At 39.8% G+C, this 21,204-nt stretch overlaps 1 protein-coding gene across 2 annotated transcripts in view; it reads right to left on the bottom strand.

Moving 5' to 3' along the window:
- Positions 1-21,204, bottom strand: part of cntn2 (contactin 2) — a 44,072-nt gene that overhangs the window by 7,826 nt on the left and 15,042 nt on the right. For both annotated transcript variants that reach the window (XM_034586819.1, XM_034586820.1), the window contains exons 3-17: positions 20,000-20,141; positions 19,019-19,194; positions 18,686-18,781; positions 18,097-18,309; positions 16,816-16,918; positions 16,408-16,589; positions 16,140-16,276; positions 15,250-15,379; positions 14,087-14,237; positions 9,162-9,289; positions 8,282-8,457; positions 6,699-6,819; positions 5,578-5,736; positions 5,184-5,333; positions 2,420-2,490 (exon numbers count right to left, since the gene is read on the bottom strand). In XM_034586819.1, coding sequence (XP_034442710.1) covers positions 2,420-2,490; positions 5,184-5,333; positions 5,578-5,736; positions 6,699-6,819; positions 8,282-8,457; positions 9,162-9,289; positions 14,087-14,237; positions 15,250-15,379; positions 16,140-16,276; positions 16,408-16,589; positions 16,816-16,918; positions 18,097-18,309; positions 18,686-18,781; positions 19,019-19,194; positions 20,000-20,141 — 2,135 coding nt within the window. The remainder of the gene's footprint in view (positions 1-2,419; positions 2,491-5,183; positions 5,334-5,577; positions 5,737-6,698; positions 6,820-8,281; positions 8,458-9,161; positions 9,290-14,086; positions 14,238-15,249; positions 15,380-16,139; positions 16,277-16,407; positions 16,590-16,815; positions 16,919-18,096; positions 18,310-18,685; positions 18,782-19,018; positions 19,195-19,999; positions 20,142-21,204) is intronic.

Below are 21,204 nucleotides of genomic sequence, written 5' to 3'. Positions count from 1 at the left end.
CCCTAAACACTGCAGCGAAACATTGTGGAACCAGGTAGTCACCTTGAATGGTATTAACTTGGCCCCCAGCTCTACTCTTAGAAAGCTTGGAGTTATGTTTGATCAGAGCATGCCTTCTCCTGGCATAGGCAACATAGGCGGTTGCCTAGGGCGCAAAATGCAGAGAAGGCGCCACAAGAGGCTGATTTATCATGACGTGATACATGCAATGTTAACCAATGCAGTCATGTCCCACCATCAGCCTCCTCTAACCCCCGGGGCCCATGTTAATCAATTGGGCTTTTCACACCGGCAGTGAAGCGCAAGGAAGCGCAAGGAAGTGCGAGGAAGCGGCGGGAAGCGATGGTTTTGGAGTCTTTTCTATTATTTTCACTGGCTGCAAGCGAATCGGGCCAGAAAACAAACTGAAAATGTATATATTTAACGATATAAGTGATATATTATATTTTATATAAATGATTCAAAATGTATCCCATCATTTTTATTTCCCCGTTGTTCTCCTGGAGTTTAAATTTCCCAGATTTTTGTCCCGCTTTGATGAAATTTCCCCATCTTTAATTATGTACTTATTCCACACATTTGTCAGTTGCCATTCTGAAATCTCGCCTAGGGCTCCAACATTGCCAGGGCCGGCCCTGCCTTCTCCCACCTGCGCAATATCAGGCAAATTAGGAAAATCCTGTCCTTGCTTTTGTTACATCCATATTACTCCTGTTTTAGCTTCTATTCATTGGCTCCCTGTAAAATTCAGAATAGAATTCAAGATCCTGCTTCTCAACACACAAAGCCCTTAACAATCAAGCCCCTTCATATATCAAAGAGCTCATAACACCGTATTGTCCCAATAGATCACAAAAAACAGAGGGCGACTACGTAAGAATAGAGTGGAAGGTAGAGCCTTCAGCTACCAGGCTCCTCTCCTGTGGAAACGGCTCCCATTTTCGGTTCTGGAGGCAGACACCATCTCTACATTCCTTTTTGATAAAGCCTTTAGTTAGGGCTGGATCAGGTGAGTTCTTAACCATCCCTTAGTTATGCTGCTGTGGGCCTAGACTGCCGGGGGAACACCCATCATGCACTGAGCACTTTTCTCTCTCTCTATCTCTCTGCCCCCCCATTTATTTAATTTACAACATAAAATGTTGTTAAACTAAATTTGTGTTTTTTCCCTCCCATAGTCTCTCTCTCATGTTCTGCTGGTATCCCTGACCCCAGAGCTACAGGATACAGATGACAACAATTATATTATTTAGCATCATCACCATTATTATTGTTATATGGCATCTATAATTATCACATTGTCATTATAACAACCATTGAGACAGAGCTTAATTATGATGGTTACACCACTGTTCCTGGTCTCTCTCCCCCATTCCTCACCAAAATGCATGAAAATCGGCAAACGTATCATGCCCAGACGTACAAAAAGTGATACGTTCTGGTGATTCATACACATGGTACATCAGATCGACTTCAAATTTTGTTAGTGCAATTTAAACACCTTTATAATAAAAAGTACTCTTCCTGAGTTTTTGTCAGAGGGTGTGTCCTTGGTGTGGCTTTGAATTTCAATGTTTCGCTGTGAAACAGGAAGTTCTTGCAAATTCAGTGTAGAATATCCAATCGGCACCAACTTCACATGTTTGACAAGAGTCACTTCTTGCAAACGTCTATATGCCAAGATTCAGTCATAGTGCCCCCTACTGGCAACAAGAAATGACATGTTTTATAATGTGATGTAATGTGAAGCAGGTTGACCACATCCATCTGAAATATGGTCAGAGGACCCTTTAGACGTGGTCAATGATAGGTTAAGAGTCTTGTGAGTTTTAGTTGAACCCTGTTGTAGTGGCCGCCGAAAGTAAATGTTTAGTATCTATAACTGGTCACATTTTTAGGGGGCTAAACATGCTCGAAAAGTCACAAACTCATCAAATAAGTTGGAAATTAAAAAAATGTACTTGCAATATGGGTGTTACATATGGTCTTGGCAAAATGATTCAATAGCAACCCCTACAAAATTTTAATGAAGCAGCCTCTGCGGCCTGTTTAACCAAAATGTATGAAAATCGGTAGATATATGTATATACAAAAGTGTCTTGTAACCATACCCTAAATTGAACAGCAAGTTGGCGATGTTGATTGCAATCTACAATATTTGCTAAGTTTTTGCTATTTGCAGCCATTCTACTTTAATTAACCTCCTCCTACAGAATAATAATGTATGCTTCAAATTTGGTTAGTGCAAACAAATAACACTTGACATTGAAAAGTTGTTTCTTATTGGACATTTTTCTTCAACAGCATGCCCTAGATTAGACACTGGTGAGAACTGAAACTGAACTTTAATATGCTGTAATGCTGTATCTTGTGCATGCACATGTGCAATGTAGAACACACACATGCACAATCCACTCACCGTCCAGGTAACAATGAGTTCATTGTGGTCTCCTCCTCCTCCTGCAAGTCCACTGGGGGCCACTGTGGGAGCTGAGGGCCAAATATACATACACAAAATAATCACGAGTGTCTTTTATCTTTGTTGCCATTTCTTGATCACATTGAAACTATTGCAATGTCTATATGTTATGGTCTGCGCCGTGGCAGCCCTCTTCCCCAATTCTGTGTCTGTCTATCTCACCCCCCTGGCTCAGCACACCTGTAGAGCATCAGAGTGAAATCAGCGGCAGTACATCTATGCTGGTGGCTCTCCTACCTGTCGCCAATCACAGATGATTCCTGTTCTGTTTGGACGCTAAACGCCATTCACCACGTGTCTGGCCACGCCACGCGCACCTCATTGAGCCCCCCCCCCTCACCATTCTCACACAGTTTCTCTAAAAAAATCCCTATTGTTAATAATTCATTTGCTGGTCTCAGAGTCTGTCTCCATCTCCAACTGACGAGGAGCGGAACACACAGTCAAACCCCCAAAAGCAACCAAACCAGCAGCCGAACCAGTTGCTGTACGGGTGGGTCTACTACACCTGCTGAAGCTTCATCCACCATACCGAGTTCTTTCGTGGCTGTAGCAGCTCAGGAGCTTGAGCTCTGCATCTCCCACTGCTGGATTCAAGAAGCCATGTCAGCCAAAATCAAGGAGATTTGGGGAACATATTTGAACGGTCATTTTAGCCTGTCTGGTTCTTAAAGTGGCAGTGGCTGCATTATGTGTCGAATAAAGACTGTCTTTTGCTTTGTATGCTACAAGGCAAGGGAAAAAGGGTTCCGCCATGTTGAAGGAAAGCTCAGTTCCTTCACGAGTGGAGGACTTTTTAACTGGCGTAAGTTTGCCCACCAACTCAGCCACACACCTATAACCACCTTGCTTTCTGAACAGGTCGAGAAAGACCAGAAAATTAACAGGGACAGTTTTGGAGGTGATTTTTAGTTCAATCAAATGTCTTGGACATGAGGGAGTTCCACTGTGGGGACACGGCCATCAGGATTTTGTGGCAGCTAATGATGGAGCGGACATATGATATACCAAGGGCACGCAAGTCGCTTGAGAGAATATACAACTCGATGTGCACACAATTCAAAATTAAATATTAGAATATTTAGCACATGAAATCCAGACAGAAATTGTGTCTGAGGTGAGCGAGCACGATGGTACGACTGATGTAAGCCTATCTGAACAGTTTTTCTGCAGCCTCCAATATGTGGACAAAAACTTGTCCATCGCAAATATTTTTCTCACGTTCTACAGTGCTCCTGACACCATGGAAGATACACTTTCTTCCTGCATCAGAGACATCTTTATGTGTCTGGACCTGCCCATGGATTGCCTTCAATGCTTTTGTTTTGTTGGCGCAAGCAACATGTTGGCCCGTTTTGCAGGTGTCCAGGCAAAACTGTGGGCACAATGTCAGACTGCACTGTACATTCATTGCAGCAACCATGCGCTGGATTTGATCCTACAAGAGGTTGCAAAGGACATTACAGATGCACTTAATTTTGTGCAGAGCCTCTCTATTGTGATAGGGGAATCGTCAAAGCGCAAGCAACTGTTCAGGCTTGGATAAGATTGGTTCCCATCACACGACTTTACTGCACCTCCATCAAGACATTTTGGACTGGTTGGACATCGAGCCTTTGATCAAAATCTCCAGCAGCACACAGCAGAACGGAAGACCACCTTCTGCACCGTTAAATAAAGGTAATCAATAATTTGGGGTATTGATGTATGGTTGTGGGTGGTAGCAAACAGAAGTAACCTTCCAATATCCATAAATAGTAGGTGAATGGACCTTGTACCTGTTTAATGATAAAGCATTGGTTAAAAGAGAAACAAAACAATTGAATGTGATTGACAGGTGTTTCTTGTTGCTGATGCATTGTTGTTGTTGATAAAAAAGATAAAAAGTAGATGGATGAATGTGTGTGTTATTTTTGTTGCCTCTAAAACAACGAAAATCGAACTGAACTCGATAACCTGGTAAACCTTGTTATTGATGCGCAGTTGTTGATTGTGTAAAACATTAGGGGATGTCGACCTATGTAGGCTGCGGTTGTCGTTTCTGTACTGATATTTTGGGGAAATGTTGACCTACTTTTAATATTTAATGTTAAAGTGTTTTCTAGTCACTTATATCTTGCATCGTTTGCTTCATTTTGAAGAGATTTCATATTTCCTTTGATTATTGTAACATACTTGTAACATGAGTTAGCCTATTGCCAATGGATGGAAGGTTTGGTTTAATTATATTTTTATGTCTGTGAATAACTGATTTATTATTATTATCATTATTAACAAACAACAATTTACAAATTATAATAATAATATTATTATTATTATTAATAATAATAATAATAATAATACAATTATCCCACTTAGGTGGATCAGTGGAATTTGTACAATAAGTACAATCACAATGACTGCAACACTAAATCAAGTTATACCTAAATTGCCCGCTGAGCTCCACAGACAGTATTTTACCAGAAAGATTTATTGTAATTTGTATCTACACTTTATGTCATGAAAGTGATTTTTCTATAATGCCACTCTAACAGGCATCCGAAAAAACCTGCGACTCTATTGTTTATGCCTTTTCAAGTATTTAAATCATCCTGCTAAAGTCAAGGGCAAAATTAGGTTAAAGATGAAGAATCTACCAGATACTTTTTCCATTGGTTTTTAAAGAGCTTGTGTAGCCTTCTGGACAGGAGCTGTGGCCTCTGACCTGCTTGCTGTGTGCGAATAGTCTGTGAAGGCACACTGGGCTCTCCACTTCCCAGGATGTTGCTGGCGATGACCTGAAATTCATAATCCATCCAGGGCATCAGTCCCATCACACGAGCTGATTCTGCGTTCCCCTCGATGTTTACTGGCTCTGTACCGGGAGGAGTTAAGACATGTGAATAATCAATATTATATTCATAGTCTGTAAAATATCAAAAATAATGACAAATGTCTGTCACGAAATAACAGAGACATCCGTCAAAATCTTGTGTATGTTTTTATTGCTGTTGTCAAATAAAATTATGTGTATGACTTGAAGTTATCGTTGGTTAAAAATTTGTTGTTTTACACACACACACACACACACACACACACACACACACACACACACACACCTGTCCTCATGTTCTTCCACTGTGATGACAATGATGATTGGCCCATGATGATATATTTGCCGATGGGACTGTGATTATCGTAGCCACGACTCCACCTCAGCTCCACCGATGTCTCAGCAACATTCTTCACTAGTAAACCTCCAGGAGGTCCTGGGGGTCCTTGAAACAAGTAGAGGAAAGGGAGTCAGCAAAACTAGTCAACATTTTGTGTTAATGGAAATATAGTGCAGTACTCTTTTTAGCTACAGTACACTTACAACCAGTTGTGAACACAATATTGACATATATACCCATATTATGTCATTGTAAAGCTCCATAAAGCAATAGGGAGATGCAGAGTCATCTGTTAATTCTACCAGAGACTCCCATAAAATTGGCCCATTGTATAAATGTAAACTATTAAACTGCTATGGTTTTAACCTGACCACATTTTACATCATGAACTTGATATGAGGATTTAAATGATTTGAAACAATCTTTTTCCTTTTATGCTATTAATCTACTGCTCCTGTATGCCTGACTTCTTCTTGTGGCAGTAATAACACTGCCATGTGATACACTGGTTTCCGGTTTCAAAATCCTAATTACTACATAATTTATATAAAATGATGGTTTAACTACAACTAGAATTAACTACACTAGAATGACTACAGATTTGATCAGTCACTGATCACTTTATCAAGGTAAAATAAACCAATTCAGAGCTGGTGTTTGCCCTTAAAGCATGATGTTCAATTATTTTCCCTGTAGTGGTCTTAACAGGCAAAGCTTATGCCACACTTTGTATGCCCCCACTACAAGCAGCAACAATTAAAGCAAAAACTGTATCATGTGTCAGGAGTCAACAAGGGTTGAGTTACCAAAATATTGTATTGTTTTATGTTTAAGAAAACCAAGATAAAATGTTTCAGAATCTGTCTAAAAGAGAGAAAATAATAGGGAAATTGGATCCATAATAAGAAAAGCTGGAATCAATGATGTCCCATCTTTTCTGTTTTCACGTTTACTTCTGTTTCTAATCATTGTGCTGCAGGTCTGCATGACTGAACTGGAATGTGATAAAGGTTTCTCTTTCCATGTTTCTATAGTTATGATATGACATAAAAATAAACTCCTCTTACCTCGTACCACTAGTTTAGCCGAGGCTAAGGCGCTGTCCACCACAGTCTGAGCTGTACAAGTGTATAACCCTGCTTGACTCAGCTGAGTGTTCACAATCAACAGGTCACCAATGTTTTCTTTCTGAAAGAGTACAAGTAGAGGGATGGAGATAACCAAGTTGACCAACCAACACTGAAAATCAGGAGTATACCTGACAGAGGAAAAAGAGGGGTCTCCTTTTCATTAATCACTCACTCAATTATTTCATCAGAATGGATCAAATTTGCTGCAGAAGAACTTTACCGTGCTGACCATAGACAAAGAAAAATCAGGACATGCACAATTAATCTGGTTCAGGAGCTAATTTCTCCCTGGCCCTGTGGATAAGAAACATGAAATATTGCTTGCATATAGTGTAATGCTGTGAGCAATGTTGTCTTGCTATTTAGAAAAGAGCCAGACCTCAGTTTTCTATGTTGGTATTAGAAATAAGCCACTGAATAATTAATATACAGTCTCATTTTTGCATAGTCCTACATGCTGTCCTGCTGCCCAAAATGCTCACTTAAGCACCAAATGTAGATTAATCTGCCACTGAAAATTCTCCCTAAAAATGCTTAGTTTCTTTCTTTTTGAGTAACACGTATTTATATATATAGAGTATAAACACAGAATCCCAATAATCGATGTGTGTTCATCGTCTTAGAGAGAAATCCTTTGATCAAAGACAAAGCAAGGTTTTCACAATTTTTTTTGTTTTTTTATTTAGAAACTAACAACACCCCAAAGCTGAGGGTCAAGGTTGGACAATATCTGCTGTTTGATATTTTGAAACATAGATGGAACTAATGAGCAGGAGCCTCATTTATAGAACAGTGCTTAGGATTAATACTAAAACTTTGTATGTGTGCACAAAAGTCAAAAAAGGCATGTGCAAAAATGATTAGAATGTATAAATCTGTGTGCACACACACCTGAATGCAATATCCCTTTATAACACAATCCACCTGGAAATGTGCATACGTGGATCTGCCCTTATTTTCCACTCTCTACACGCCCTCATTCAACAATGAATGGTCAATGCAAAGCACCTCATGAATATTAAATTATCCTGCTGACCAACGGGTTTTCATAGTGAATCACTGCAATAAAAAATTTGAATAAGAAGCACAACCTTTTTGTTGCGGAATGTGAGTGAAGCGGAGGTAAAGAACGACAGATTTGATTCACTAGGTGTTAACGTGTTGCTGCTGCGTTAATGCAGCGAGTAAGAGTGAGAAGAGGATGGTGCCAATTGTGTGGGACAAAAAAACAATCAATTATATGTTTAGAGCAATCTGACTGATTACTTGACACCTTAACAAATTGATCAAGTTAATCATTGATATCCTAACCTTCACCCCGGGGACATTATTTGGAAATAGAAGTTTGAAAGTTTGTACGCACATTCTCCTGTCAAGTTTGTTTTTATAGATCCCAAGTACCGTAAGCATTAAATGGGGTCTAAAATGGTGGGTATGCTACAGATATAAATGAGGCCCCAGATCTCAGAGACTAAATTATCCATGTTGAAAACAGCAATATTATCCATTACAGGACTTACCCCGTCCACCCGATGGAATGGCCCGGCAGTGTTCTCCACATCCAGCAGGACCCCGTTGAGGGCCCAGGTGAAAGTCAGATCCATGGTTGGGTCGTGGGAGGCATGACACTGCAGGGTCACATTCTCCCCCTGATTGATGTCAGCGTTGGAAGGAGCCAGTGTGATCTTTGTAGCATCTGCAAAAGGAGAACTGGTTCAGATGAAAGCTAGCAGCTTTCTTAAGATACAAAAAAAACCTGCTCTTTGCTTGCTGTTGTATGAGTGAATCAATACTACTACGATTAACCTAGCCCAGTGCAAACACTGACATGATAGGGAAAAGGGTAGCCCATCTCACTCTATATCAGAGTTCAAACTTAGCAGTGCCTTAAAATCTCCCTAATCAAAGTGCTGTATCTCGTTTAATCCATACAATTAGAAGAATGTAAAGTCTTAACAGTTGCAGAGCATAACTCCTAAAACCAAAAACCTGTTGTTTGTACGTTTCTAAATAAACTGATGAGACACAAAATGTAAATCATTGAGCTTCAGAGAGGCTTCCAGTTGTTTAAGACGCCATATTTTAAATCGTAAAGAAAAGACTGGCATGGACCTTACTCTTGACAAATATCAAATTGTTCGTTTGTAACAGTAAGTACGATCCTATAAAATCTTACTTTGCAGGCACTAGTTTAAAATAATAAGGCTGACAATTAACAAATTGTCTGCCTTATTCCAGCTAACATCCTTGACTTGTTTGGGTCTTATAGCTGTCAGAACATTCCAAAGAAAATCAGCTCCTATGACGTATGAGGCATGACATTTCGGTAACATCAGGTGTATACTAGGGATTTTAATTGTTATCTGGTTCCAATTTTTGTGCCAGACTGTGTGTGTGTACCTCTGACAGACAGGTGACCAGTGCTGTTGGCTTTGCCCAGATAGTTTTCAGCGAAGCAGGTGTATTTCCCTTCATCTGCTCTGCTGATGTTGTGGATCCACAAGATTCCATCTGAAGTTACTGTGACTCTGAGAACACACAAGAGTACAGACAGTGAAGAGCACCTGTAGTTAGCTGATTACGGTACTGCAACCCACTTAGTGCATGCTTGTGGATGGACAAAATATAATACACAGTAACTGTCAGGTAAGGCAAACAAATACAAATTCCCAAACTGTGACATAATATAATCAGTATTCTTGAAAAAACATGAATACTATGCAATTCAAAGAGACAAAAAGTGAGTACTTATATCTCCTGCTATTATGTCCACCCTTCGTACACCTGTATGATTTACCTTCATGCGGCAGAGCAGTGACCAAGTGATGTTATGACACTCACTTTGAAATATACCCCTGCATGATGATGTACATCCATTCAAGCTGTATCCTACAGCCCATTAATTCTACTCAACTTTAACATGGTTAATGCTAAAGGTTAATTTCCCTTTCCCACCTACTTAATGTAGCTGATGTGCTGATTTTCAGAAACAGGTTCATTGCTCTACCATTTACCTGCTGAAATAATTATCATCTGCTCATCTCAAAACTATACTTTAAGGAAAATTATGTTTATTTACTGTTTATTAGTTTTATTCTTGAGTAGTGATTCCTAAAGTTAATTCTGGGGATGCGTCAAAGTTTCAAGACAGAGCTCTATACCTGGAGTGACCAAGACAAGTCACACCACAAATTTAAACCCATCCTTTCTAGATGATAAAAGAAGTAAATCATTAAAGTTAGGATTTAATGCTGTATGTCCATTTAGGGACTCTGACTAAATCATCTTTGAACAACTGTACACAAAGGGTACAGATAGATTAGTATGTGACCTTGTCACTCTCTGCATCATACAGTGAAGAGCAAACAGAGAGAGACTTAAGAGTGATGATAACAGGAAGAATACAAGACAAGAATAATACAGACACATTTGAGGGTGTTTCACAACATAGTACACAATGACATAAAAATGACATGCAGATGTACACATCAATACAACACAATCATTCACACACACAGAATATATAACCATATATACACATAGATACTGTATATATAAAAGTTTGTGCTGTGTCATATTTAAACTACACAATATTATCAGTTGGACACAGCCTTATCATATCCAGGATTGTATCTTGTATTCATTTTTGGCAGGATAACAGTATGCCTTCAATGTTTTGCAGATATATGCAATATGAAAGGTTATTGTGAAAAATAATACATTACACCATTATACATTGAAATGATATTAAACTAAGATATTACAATCAGTATCGTAATTTTTTAATCCTTATTAATGGAGAAAATACTACATTTGTAAGTCTCTCTCCCAGCTTGCCGATGATTCGCAGGTTTGAAGTGTGGGTCTGAAAAATCTCCGTTTGGAGGGGTATAAAGCCCTACCCCTTAGCCCTACCCCTCCGTCCCAACAGGTATTGGGACATCCTACCCCTACACGTGATTGCCTAAACGAAGGGGAAGGGCTAATGGTTAGGGCCAAGGGGTGAAATGGGATTGGTCCTTAGTCTCCTGGTAATCCGAGGGTTGCAGGAGAGAAGAGCCACCATGAACATCACGGAAGCTGCAGAAAAAGCTTGTAGGTGGCTGTGGATCAGGAGGGGCGAACCATGGCGCAGAGAGCAACTTAGACACAAGCTAGGGACTGATAACCACCGGCTGAGTCGCCCAGGTGAGGATGTATGATAATCAAAGACCCAGAATACTCTATGACCCTCGGTTCATCACTGATGATGTGTCCAAGTTGCACCAGAGCTGCTTTATATACAAAGTACCCTGTGATAACGTCTGTTATGATTTGCTGCTTTGTAAAATTCAAAGTGATTTGACAGCTGTCTTACCTGGACACAGCTCAATTCTAAGGATAAAACTACACAAAGGATGTTTTTATGTGGGAATAAACCATGAGAGTGACTGTACAGTCAACCATCATGTCTATGCTTCACATTGAAGATCTCCTTTATTCTCATCCTGCTTGCTTCATCTTCAAACCATCTTCAAGTAATTGTGTGAGGAGATAAAATACAGGAGGAAAGTAGTGCACTTATCACTGGGTACTTTTTTAAAAAGCAGGCTTGCCTTCAACTGGTATGCAACAAGAAGAGAACTACATCCTATTATTTTTATTGATACAAATTCTCCTGCAAAAGCTTCCTCGCTGTATCACCTCTATTCTCACATTTAAATCCACTGCTCACCATAGCAGATCTCAGGCCTGTTTACCTCTAGTTACCCCTCTGATAAATACTGAAATTGGGAAGCCAATTTGCGACTACCTTATTTAATGGAATACATTACAGATGATTTTAAACAAGACGATTTAAAACTTTTAACTTATCATCAATTTACCAATGTCTGAGAATTTCTAAGCTGTTGTGAGTGCTTGTTATGTCAGGGTAGGTTTGTCTTTCATTCTCTTTCCTGCACTAAAATCTCTCTGGCAAGCATATCTCATGCACGCATACATCCATCCATTATCTATACCGCTTATCCTTAGAGGGTTGTTGGGGGGGCAGGAGCCAATCCCAGCTGATTTTGGCCGAGAGGCAGTATACACCTTGGACAGATCACCAGTGTATCACAGGGTTTAAAATCAACCATTTATGATTACATTAACACTTAAGGGAAATCTAGAGCCACAAGTTAACTTGCATGTCTTTAGACTGACGGAGTACCCAGAGAAAACCAACAGAGACACAGGGAGAACATGAAAACTCCGCACAGAAAATCCCTGGCCAGCCATTTACCAGAATAATTTAGGGTTATATAAAAGCTTTATATAGTTGAGACTTTTGCAAATAATTTTTTATTATTATTTCCTGACTCAAAATGTCCTTGTGTTTGTGGACTTTTTTTGGCTTTGGAGAAAATTATTTTTTATTATTGTGTGCATTCCATAATCGTGGGATTGAAATTACTTATATATTTGTGTTGAGTTCATCTGATGATTTTGTGAACTATAACTTCAATATGTTTGTTGTTCACTGCCTGGACAGATGACAGAGAAGAAAGTTTGAGGATTTACATCAGTTTTGGATCGTGTCAAGAGAATAAAACATCTGTTCATTTTATTTTATATTTAGGTCTGTGTGTCCAGGTGCAACTACGATGTTTGGTCACTTGCTGCCACAACGAATTGTGGGATGACATTTTCTAATTTCCTTTTGTGGTCCGGTGTTTCCTATGCTAAAGGAGATAAGTTAGGAAGCAATGATGCTCCTTTCATTAAGCTGCTTTCCTTATCATTTAGAGAAATCAAACAGATCTTATTCTGGTGGCCGCTGAAATACCTCTGGGTCATTTCACTCAGTTAGGAAGGTTCCTAAGCAAAGTTGACTATTTGAACGCACCCCTGGTTTCCCTTGATCCTGCATTTGGGTCCTGCTTTGCAAAACTGGACAGCATAATTGCATCAGTGAAATGGACAACAGAAGTATGGAGTGGAGTGGAGAAATGTGGGTGAGAATATGATAATAATGGATGTGACACTGTAAAGATAATGCCTCCAACCACTAGCTGTAAACTGTGTTTGTCCGAACACTGGCATTGTGGCTGCAAGCCCGATGTTATCTGAGGTAGATTGCTTGATTTTAAAGTACATATATTGTACAGTAGTCTGGACATTTGTGAGTTTCCTGTATGCATATCTAGTTTTTCTGTTATTTTGATGTGGTATGTAACATTCTTATATTTTCTATATTTCAGTTTATGTTGTGTTACTTATTTGTTTAACTTATTTTTCAAATGTGAAGTAAATAAAATGAAAATCACAGTAGACACGTTTATATTGACACCCAGTGTTGTACATGAACACGTTCAAGTTTTATGACACTGTTTTATGGCTCCATAGACAAGGCCCAACATGGCTGGTGCTAGCGGTACAGATGCATCTACTACTGCTGAAGCCAGTTTGTTTGAGTGTTTGAAGCTGTTTTATGAACAAACAAGTGAAGACTCAGACGAAAAAAACAACGTTCGTATACAGATTGTGGGCGCTGGGTCTGAAAAAAACAAGTCCGGACATTAGCCACATCTGCATCGAATTTGATACGACACATCACAGTGCTCCAGACTGCAACCATTTAGTTGCATTTTGAGACTATTTTGGAGACAGTGCGACTAAATTGTATAACTAGGCGCACCAAGACTACTCAGACTGGGAGCATGTTGGAGTTTACAACCACACACAGGCCCCAGGGCCCCGCCCCCCACTTACTCACACAGAGCAGTACACAGTGAGATGAGAGCCCGTTATTGTGAACCAGGCGGTAAGTACCTGGGTAAGAACAGTGGCAACAAAAAGTTAAAATACAGAGTTTCTACTACTGTCCACAGCTGCACAATGATCAGAAGCAGCGGTTGGTTTGTTCCGTGTTGGAGTTCTCTGTGTCCTCCACACTCTCGCTGACCTGCACTCACTTTAACTAATAAACAGCTGCATTTAAAACATAATGAGCATAGAGTTGTCAACATTTTGTGCATGTCTAGTCTCGTGTTATATTGAGGGCGCACAAAATGTCAGGACTCAGTGGTAAAAGCGACCGGAGCGATCCGGATACATGATCCGACACCGTAACCATCTGCTTGACAATGCATGATTTCGAGTCTTAACTAGTTGTAGGACATAACGTTGACATGAGTCATAATGAGACTATGCTCTGTAATATGTAACCGGGAATATGAATGGAATATTCTATTAGTAAATGATGTAAACATCATAATTGAAATAATGTCTAATTCAGAATAAGGTCAATAGAATGAATATTTCTTTCTATGTACAACTAGTCAGTGACCCAGCTACTGTACTACCTGCTGCTGTTGGTGAGTAGCTCTGTGCCACGGCTCCAGAACAGACTAGGCTTTGGGGCAGCTCGAGGGCGACACTCGATCATCACCTGTCCTCCTCTGGCTGCTGGAATAAGCCTTCGTACTGGATTCAATCGGAAGTCTGGGGCCTGAACTGGATGAATAAAGTTCGAGAGCAACACAGCACAGGAAGTTGAAAAGAAGGTGATTGATGGAAGAGACACAAAAGGGAAGACAGACAGAGGAAAGGATGGAGTTAGATTAAAGGGATAGTTCACCGGAAATTTTTAATTCACCCATTACCTGCTCACCACTAGGAGTCTCAGGGGTAAACAGTGTTTCAGCCAAAGTGACCTCTTCTTCAGACGTAGTAAAACAACAGAAAAAATACACAACATGCCACCACACTGCTCAGGTGGTGACATCCAAGTGTCCGTAAGCCCCAACATTCATATTCGACTCGAAACAGCGCCTTTTACACCGTGTTTTAAGCCTAAAAGTCAACTACCGGAAGGTGGACTCAAAACACTTCACCAACCCCTCCATCGAATTTTCATTTTTCGTTGAACTATCCATTTAAGGAAGATGGAGGAAATAGGTTATTGAAAGATTAAATGTTGTTAATTTGAGCAGAGAGTGTCATAAAATGTGACTTGTATTTGCATAAATACAGAAAGAAAATTCCTTAAAACTCTCCTACGAAATCCCTAAAAGGCAAGCAAGATAGTTTTTCTTTGAGATGTTGTAAAATGCCTTAATGATTCCATCACATTTGAATGACAAAAAATGTATATAACTTTATAACCTTGTACCTAAGAGTAATGGAGATATTAAAAATCACATGAAAATAAAACACCAGTTTTTTCCACAGAAGAAATAAATGATGAGGAAGAAAAACATAATTTGAAAACTAAAAATGCTTGCCTTTAATGGCGTCCATACTTAACTGATATACAAGGTCTAATAGTTCTTATTTTTACTAGGTATAACAGGTTTTTATTGTATGTGTCACTGGATAGCATGGAAATTGAAAAAAATCTTAAAATAAAACAATTTAAAATATGCAGCATGTTGTTCCTTAAGAAGAGAACTATATTACATACATTGATACAGTCCCAGACAATCTACTGAAAAGTGGCACTATTGAATGTAGAGCTTCCTCCTACCCTGGACTCTGAGCTCAGCAGTGGAGTAGATGGTGCCATGCTTGTTTTCAGCCACACACTGGTACATTCCAGAATCCTCCAGGGCCAGGTTAATAATCTTGAGACGAGCTCCATTCACCTCCACTCTGTCCTGTGGGGGTCAACATGAGAGGTTATGTCGGAGGTGGAAAAAGACAAAAGCAAATTAAGGGAGTTGGGTGAAGTAAAAGGATGTCTGACATGTAAAATGAAGCATATTTACACTGTATATGTACACCCAGTAAATGTAAAATAAGTAAAGAAAAACCACAACAGTGTTAGTTGTGTTAAGCCTGCTAAAAAGTTAACTTTATATCATTATCCTTCCAGATGTCACTCACAGATGCTAATAATAATAATAATAATAATATCTATACATATTTATGTTCAATACAAATTATGGTGGAGTCATACTTTTGTCGTCTTATACAAGCCTCCTTTGAACTAACCACTAACAAGCACTGAGAAACCACTGAGACATTTCAGCAGATCACAGTTTTACCCCAGAGACAGAAAAGAAAAAACTAAATGTCTGTTTAGTCATCAGCAAAGTTTTTTTCTGATTCTGATTGTGTATATGATCTCTTGTTTATTTTCATTTAATCATTTCCCTGTAACACTGTGGTTAAGTGTATATTTTGATCAGAAATGGCAGAAAACTTTACTTTCTTATCTGTCCTGGGTTTAATTAATCACCTAATATAAAAGAAATGCATTTGCTCTGAGTGGAAGTTTCATGTAAAATGGCAATGATAATGATAAGAACATTAGACAATAATACAGTTTGGTTTACTGAACATTAGTGGAGGTGGAGGAAGATGATGGAGAGGACTAAGAAATGGTAAATGGGCTTGTTTGCCTGCATGTGTTACCTGCGTGCTGAGTGGCTGTCCATTGCGTAGCCAGTGTATAGAGGGTCGTGGTTTACCAGCAGCAACACAACTCCAATGCAGCTCTGAACTGATCTCCACCTCTGAGTCACTCATCACCTGCAACCACTCTGGCTGAGCTGGGGTTGGAGAAAAAGTAAGGAGAGATTTGGAAATCTGGACATGTAAATTAAGTGAAATGAGGAAAAACCTGCAAAAGAAATTCTTAGCTTCAATATAAACAGATGTTCACAGCACATCCTTTCCTCACCTTGCACATTGATGCGTCCCTGGTATGTATCACTTCCTTCTGAGTTGTAGGCTTCACACTCGTAAACACCCTCATCATCGAAGGAGAGCTCTGGCAGGATGAGGGTGGGACCCTCTGCAGAGGAGCCAGCCTTGGAGGGCATCAGTCCGTCCACCTTCTTCCATCGCAGTTTCGGTACTGGACTGTTAAAAAACGTAGAGGTGATATGAAAATTGGAGGTAATGTAAAGTGAAATTATGTAGTTTAGAAAAGAAAGAGCAAAGGGACCAGAGTTGGGTAATCAAAAGAAAGAAAACGGTTATGAGTTGAGTATAATTAAAAACGTTTGACAGACCAAAAATTGAACAGAGCACAACTGAGAATAGTTTGCAGACACATCATTGAAAGATTTTCGAGTTGGAAGCTTACTTTCCATAGGCAAAGCACTCTAATTGGGCTGTGTGTCCTGCCAGAGCATAAGTCTCAGCTGGGAAGCGCACTTTAATGCTTGGAGCTGACTTCCTGGGATTGGCTGAAAAAAAAGTAAATATTGTTATACAATAAATTCTATTCAAATCGTACAGCTATAATCTCATCTAAGAACTGGATAAAGTAGCCCACTACTACTGCTACTATAATGTACAGTATATGTAAAATTGAAACTGTATGCTAAGGTCTTGTGGACCCATGCAGCAGGACCTCTCTGTATTTGTCTGCAATTATCCTTGCCTCAATTCTGACCAGTCTCCCTGTTTGCTAAGCGGTGCCTCATAGCTTGTTGCTGCTCCCATGCATGCTTCGCTGTAGAGATGGTATTAGCCTACATGAGCAGTGATGTTTGGAGGTCTGCCCAATTTGATTATGTCAAATCAAACCAGAGAATCTTTGTCCTCTACTCTCTGAATCCTTAAAATGACAATAGGCAGCAGCGTTCGTTTACTCAAAGTGGTCTCTATCTGGTCACTCGAACCCAAGGCCTGATTGATGTAGAGCTGCTGAAATATTGTAGGTTCTAACATCTCTGCAGAAGACTTCTGAAGCTCTTATTGAGTGACCATTATGTTTTGGTCACTTCCCTAAAACTTTGGCTTTCTTGCCTGGTTATTCAATTTGGCCATTTCTGGACTTCTTCCATTTCACAATTATTGAGGCCACTGTGTTCCTGGAAACAACCAAAGTTTTAAAAATGCTTTTATGCCATCACCCTGATCTGATATATAATTTTTTCACAGAGGTCAACAGAGAGTTTGTTGGATCTAACAACTTGACATGCAAAGGGAATTGTGGAACCTGATAAAAGTGTGTGTCTTTTTTAACAGTTTTCAATTCAGTTTCTTCAGTCTTCAGTCAAGTTCAGGACACATCTCAAGTATTTGAGTGCAACAGCAAAGGGTCTGACAACCTTCATAAATGAGATTCATTTTGAATAAAATTCACTTCATCGTTATAGATTATTGACAGTAGTCTAGTGGTTCCTAATCTAAAATATATTTCTATAAAAATTAATTAATCAAAATCAAAGCATATGTATTATTGTATTATAAAATGTCTTAACTTTGTGTATGGCTGATTATAAACAAATATAAATTACACAAGCAAGCCTAATGATAGCCTGTTGAATTGATTGTGCTACACACAGGCAGGCTTCCTGCAGTCCATGTGAAGCTACATGTTGCCATTAGTATCAGTGATTCAACTGCAATGTCATACCATCAGGCAGAACAGTGAGCTGGTTGGCTTTGCTGAAGGTGCTCTTGGTGCTGATTTCCATGTTGATAGTGGTGAAGCAGAAGTAGTTCCCTGTGTCATTTGGCTCTGCTTTAGCCACATACAGGTTCCCCGTGAGCTGCGACACAAACCAACGGCTATTTTCTTTCTTGATGAAGTTGGGAAACTCATTGATGAACCAGCGGTAGGACAGAGCTAGAGAGAAATTGGTACAAATAATGCTTATAATCCAGTGGGAATATACTAGGGTTTTACTTAATGAATATAAATCAGCAGTCAGTTTAATGCATATATTTATTTCCTTTACACATTTGATTTCATATGCACCTGGTTAATAATCCTACCCATTCAAAAGCCCCTGACACATGAACCACCATTTGACTTAAAACCCACATGTCAGCTGTATCTTGTCTCTGTTCTATGATAACTCCTTCTCAAGGATGTTAAAACTATTTTCCACCTGCCCGAACATAGCTTCTGTGCTATTTCAACGTTTCTGTCATTTAAAACAGTAAAGTAACACTGTTTAGATTCCCCAACAGTAGTAGGAAGCCTGAGGAAAAGGGAATACCTGGGTAATGTGGAGGTGGCTGGCAGGCCAAGAATGTTCCCATACCCTCATATGCTGTCTGCGGACTCCTGCTGTCAGGAGGGAAGTCGTGGACGTCTGGAGAAAGATGCAAAGGTAGAAAAAAGTAAGAAATGGAAAAAAGATTATCATTACATAAGATTAATATCATATACACATTGGAACCAATAATACAGAATTGAAAGTAACCAAAAGACAAGAAGAGTTCAGTCAAATTCTTTATTGCTTTCTGTCTAATGCCTTTTATCTCTGCCTCAGTGACCCACTTAAACAGCTCAAACTGTATTAAAGGTTGGAAGCCCCTTGCTTTCTCACAGCCAAATTTGAGGTTTGCTGCTCTGCTGATGATAATTCCACAACGGTTGATGGCCAGACATTGGTAGGAGCCTGTGTCTCGAAAAGACTCAGGGCTGCTGATCACCAGGTTACCAGCCACAAGGGTATATCGCAGGTCCAAACCAAGTGGGACATCCGTGCCATTCACAAGCCATCTACAGGATAAAATGATAGCACAATTACAAGCAGAAGATCATAAACATAACACAACTAGAACTCAAGGAGCACAGACCTCTGCCTTCATAAGTCTCCTTATGAAACTACGGTTAAATTCACAAAATCCGTTTTTTTTATTGGATCTGCACAATATTGCACACACTCATATATTAGTCCCCTAAAATGCCCAATTTTGTCATCAAGATCCATGAGAAATCAACGAAAATGTTGCCAAATGCCCTATCTGGATCGGACCCCTGATCTGTATCCACATCAAAACTTAGTGGGTTCTTTCCTGACCCATATTGCATCCTTCCACCAAGTTTAGGGTTAATTCATCCAGTAGTTTTTATATTAGTTTTACTAATCCTGCTGAATAACTGACAGGAAAACAAACGAAAAGGCAATCACAAGGGTCCAGAATGTTCGAATGTTCTTACAATCCTTCTTTTGTATGAATGTGGAGGACTTGAATTCTGTAATATTATTGTAATAATTATACTGCTAATAATTTCTTATTTTATGTAAATCTAGGCTTTTTCCAAAATTGTTACTTGGGACTGGATACAAAAGGACTGCATGGCTCATCAGTTACATTGAATATTTCAACAATTCAATTTGTAGTTTATTTGTGAGTTATGTTTCCTAACATCCTGGGAGACATTTTTATATCTAAGAGAGATATTTAAGCCTTGAGTAAATAAGGCGTGTGCGTCTGTGTGTGTGTGTGTGTGTGTGTGTGTGTGTGTGTGTGTGTGTGTGTGTGTGTGTGTGTGTGTGTGTGTGTGTGTGTGTGTGTGTCACCTGTAGGAAGCAGCTGGACTGGCTCTGGCTTGACAGCTGAGGGTAACTTTCCCTTCACTCAGGCCCTCTGGGTAAATTGAACTGCTTGGCTGTTCTTCAAACACTGGCCCACTGTCATGACCCGACACACACACATCGCCACCTGGAAACATTTGCACAATGTACAGAACTAGGATTACCGCATTTACCACAGATTCATACAAGGTTACTGTGACCTTTAACTTTGACCACTGAAACATAATTACTTTATCTTTGAGTAAAAGTGACAAGAGATCAAAGTTGAAGAAATTCCCTCAAGTCGATGTTGAGATATCACATTCAAGAAGCCAAAAACATGTTGCCCTTGGTTATCCATATTGTCATGTGCTGGCTGACGTACTGCGGTGAGCATATTGTGTGACTCCCGGTGTTCACTGTTGTTTGTGTATCAATCTCTTCTCTTCTTCATCTCTTCCAATTCTGTTGTTATCTGACTTACTGAGGCTAATTTAGAGTATATTCTTCACACTCCTATCTCTCCCTCTCTTAGCGACTTGTTCGTTAATTCACGGTGATTTCCCCTGCTCTCCCCTGCTCAGTGGCCTTGATGTTCAGTTACTCCTCTGCCTCCTTTAGCGATAACGGTATGTGTAGTAAATGAAGCTTATTTGACAGGATGGAGGTGAGGATTAGCCATTTGGAATTGTGGCTCTGCACCATGAAGAGTAAATCTTTAGCTGATATTGTTACCCAGTCCCCAGTAGCCGGCGCTAGCCCCCAGCAGCTCCAGAGGAGCCGGGAAGCCAGGCCGGCTGGGTGTCTGTGCGAAATAAGAAGCGTCAGTCGGAGGTCACTATTGATTCGGTGTGTAAACATACAAAGACAATGTCCGACTCTATAATTTTCTCTGGACCCCTGCCTAATATGACCAGTGATGACAGCCGCACGTCATCCTTTCACCACTGGCTGTCGAGGTGGTGTCCACAAAACAACGTGGGCTTCGTAGATAATTGGCAAAGTTTTTGGGGAAAACCTGATCTGATTTGGAGAGTTTGCATTCATCCAACTTTGGATGGAGCGGCTCTCATATCTAGATATATCACAACGTTTATTAGGACGTCCACAACATGACAATCCAGAAATGAGACCTGGAAGCAGAGTTGCAATCTTACACGCTTCTCTGCTCTTCTGTTAGAGCCGTCGCCCTCACAATATACCTCACACTA

This window comes from Hippoglossus hippoglossus, chromosome 5 (assembly GCF_009819705.1).
Source record: "Hippoglossus hippoglossus isolate fHipHip1 chromosome 5, fHipHip1.pri, whole genome shotgun sequence".
Taxonomy (NCBI): Eukaryota; Metazoa; Chordata; class Actinopteri; order Pleuronectiformes; family Pleuronectidae; genus Hippoglossus; species Hippoglossus hippoglossus.
The sequence above is the reverse complement of the archived record's forward strand: the minus strand, read 5'-3'. Positions and strand labels throughout refer to the sequence as shown.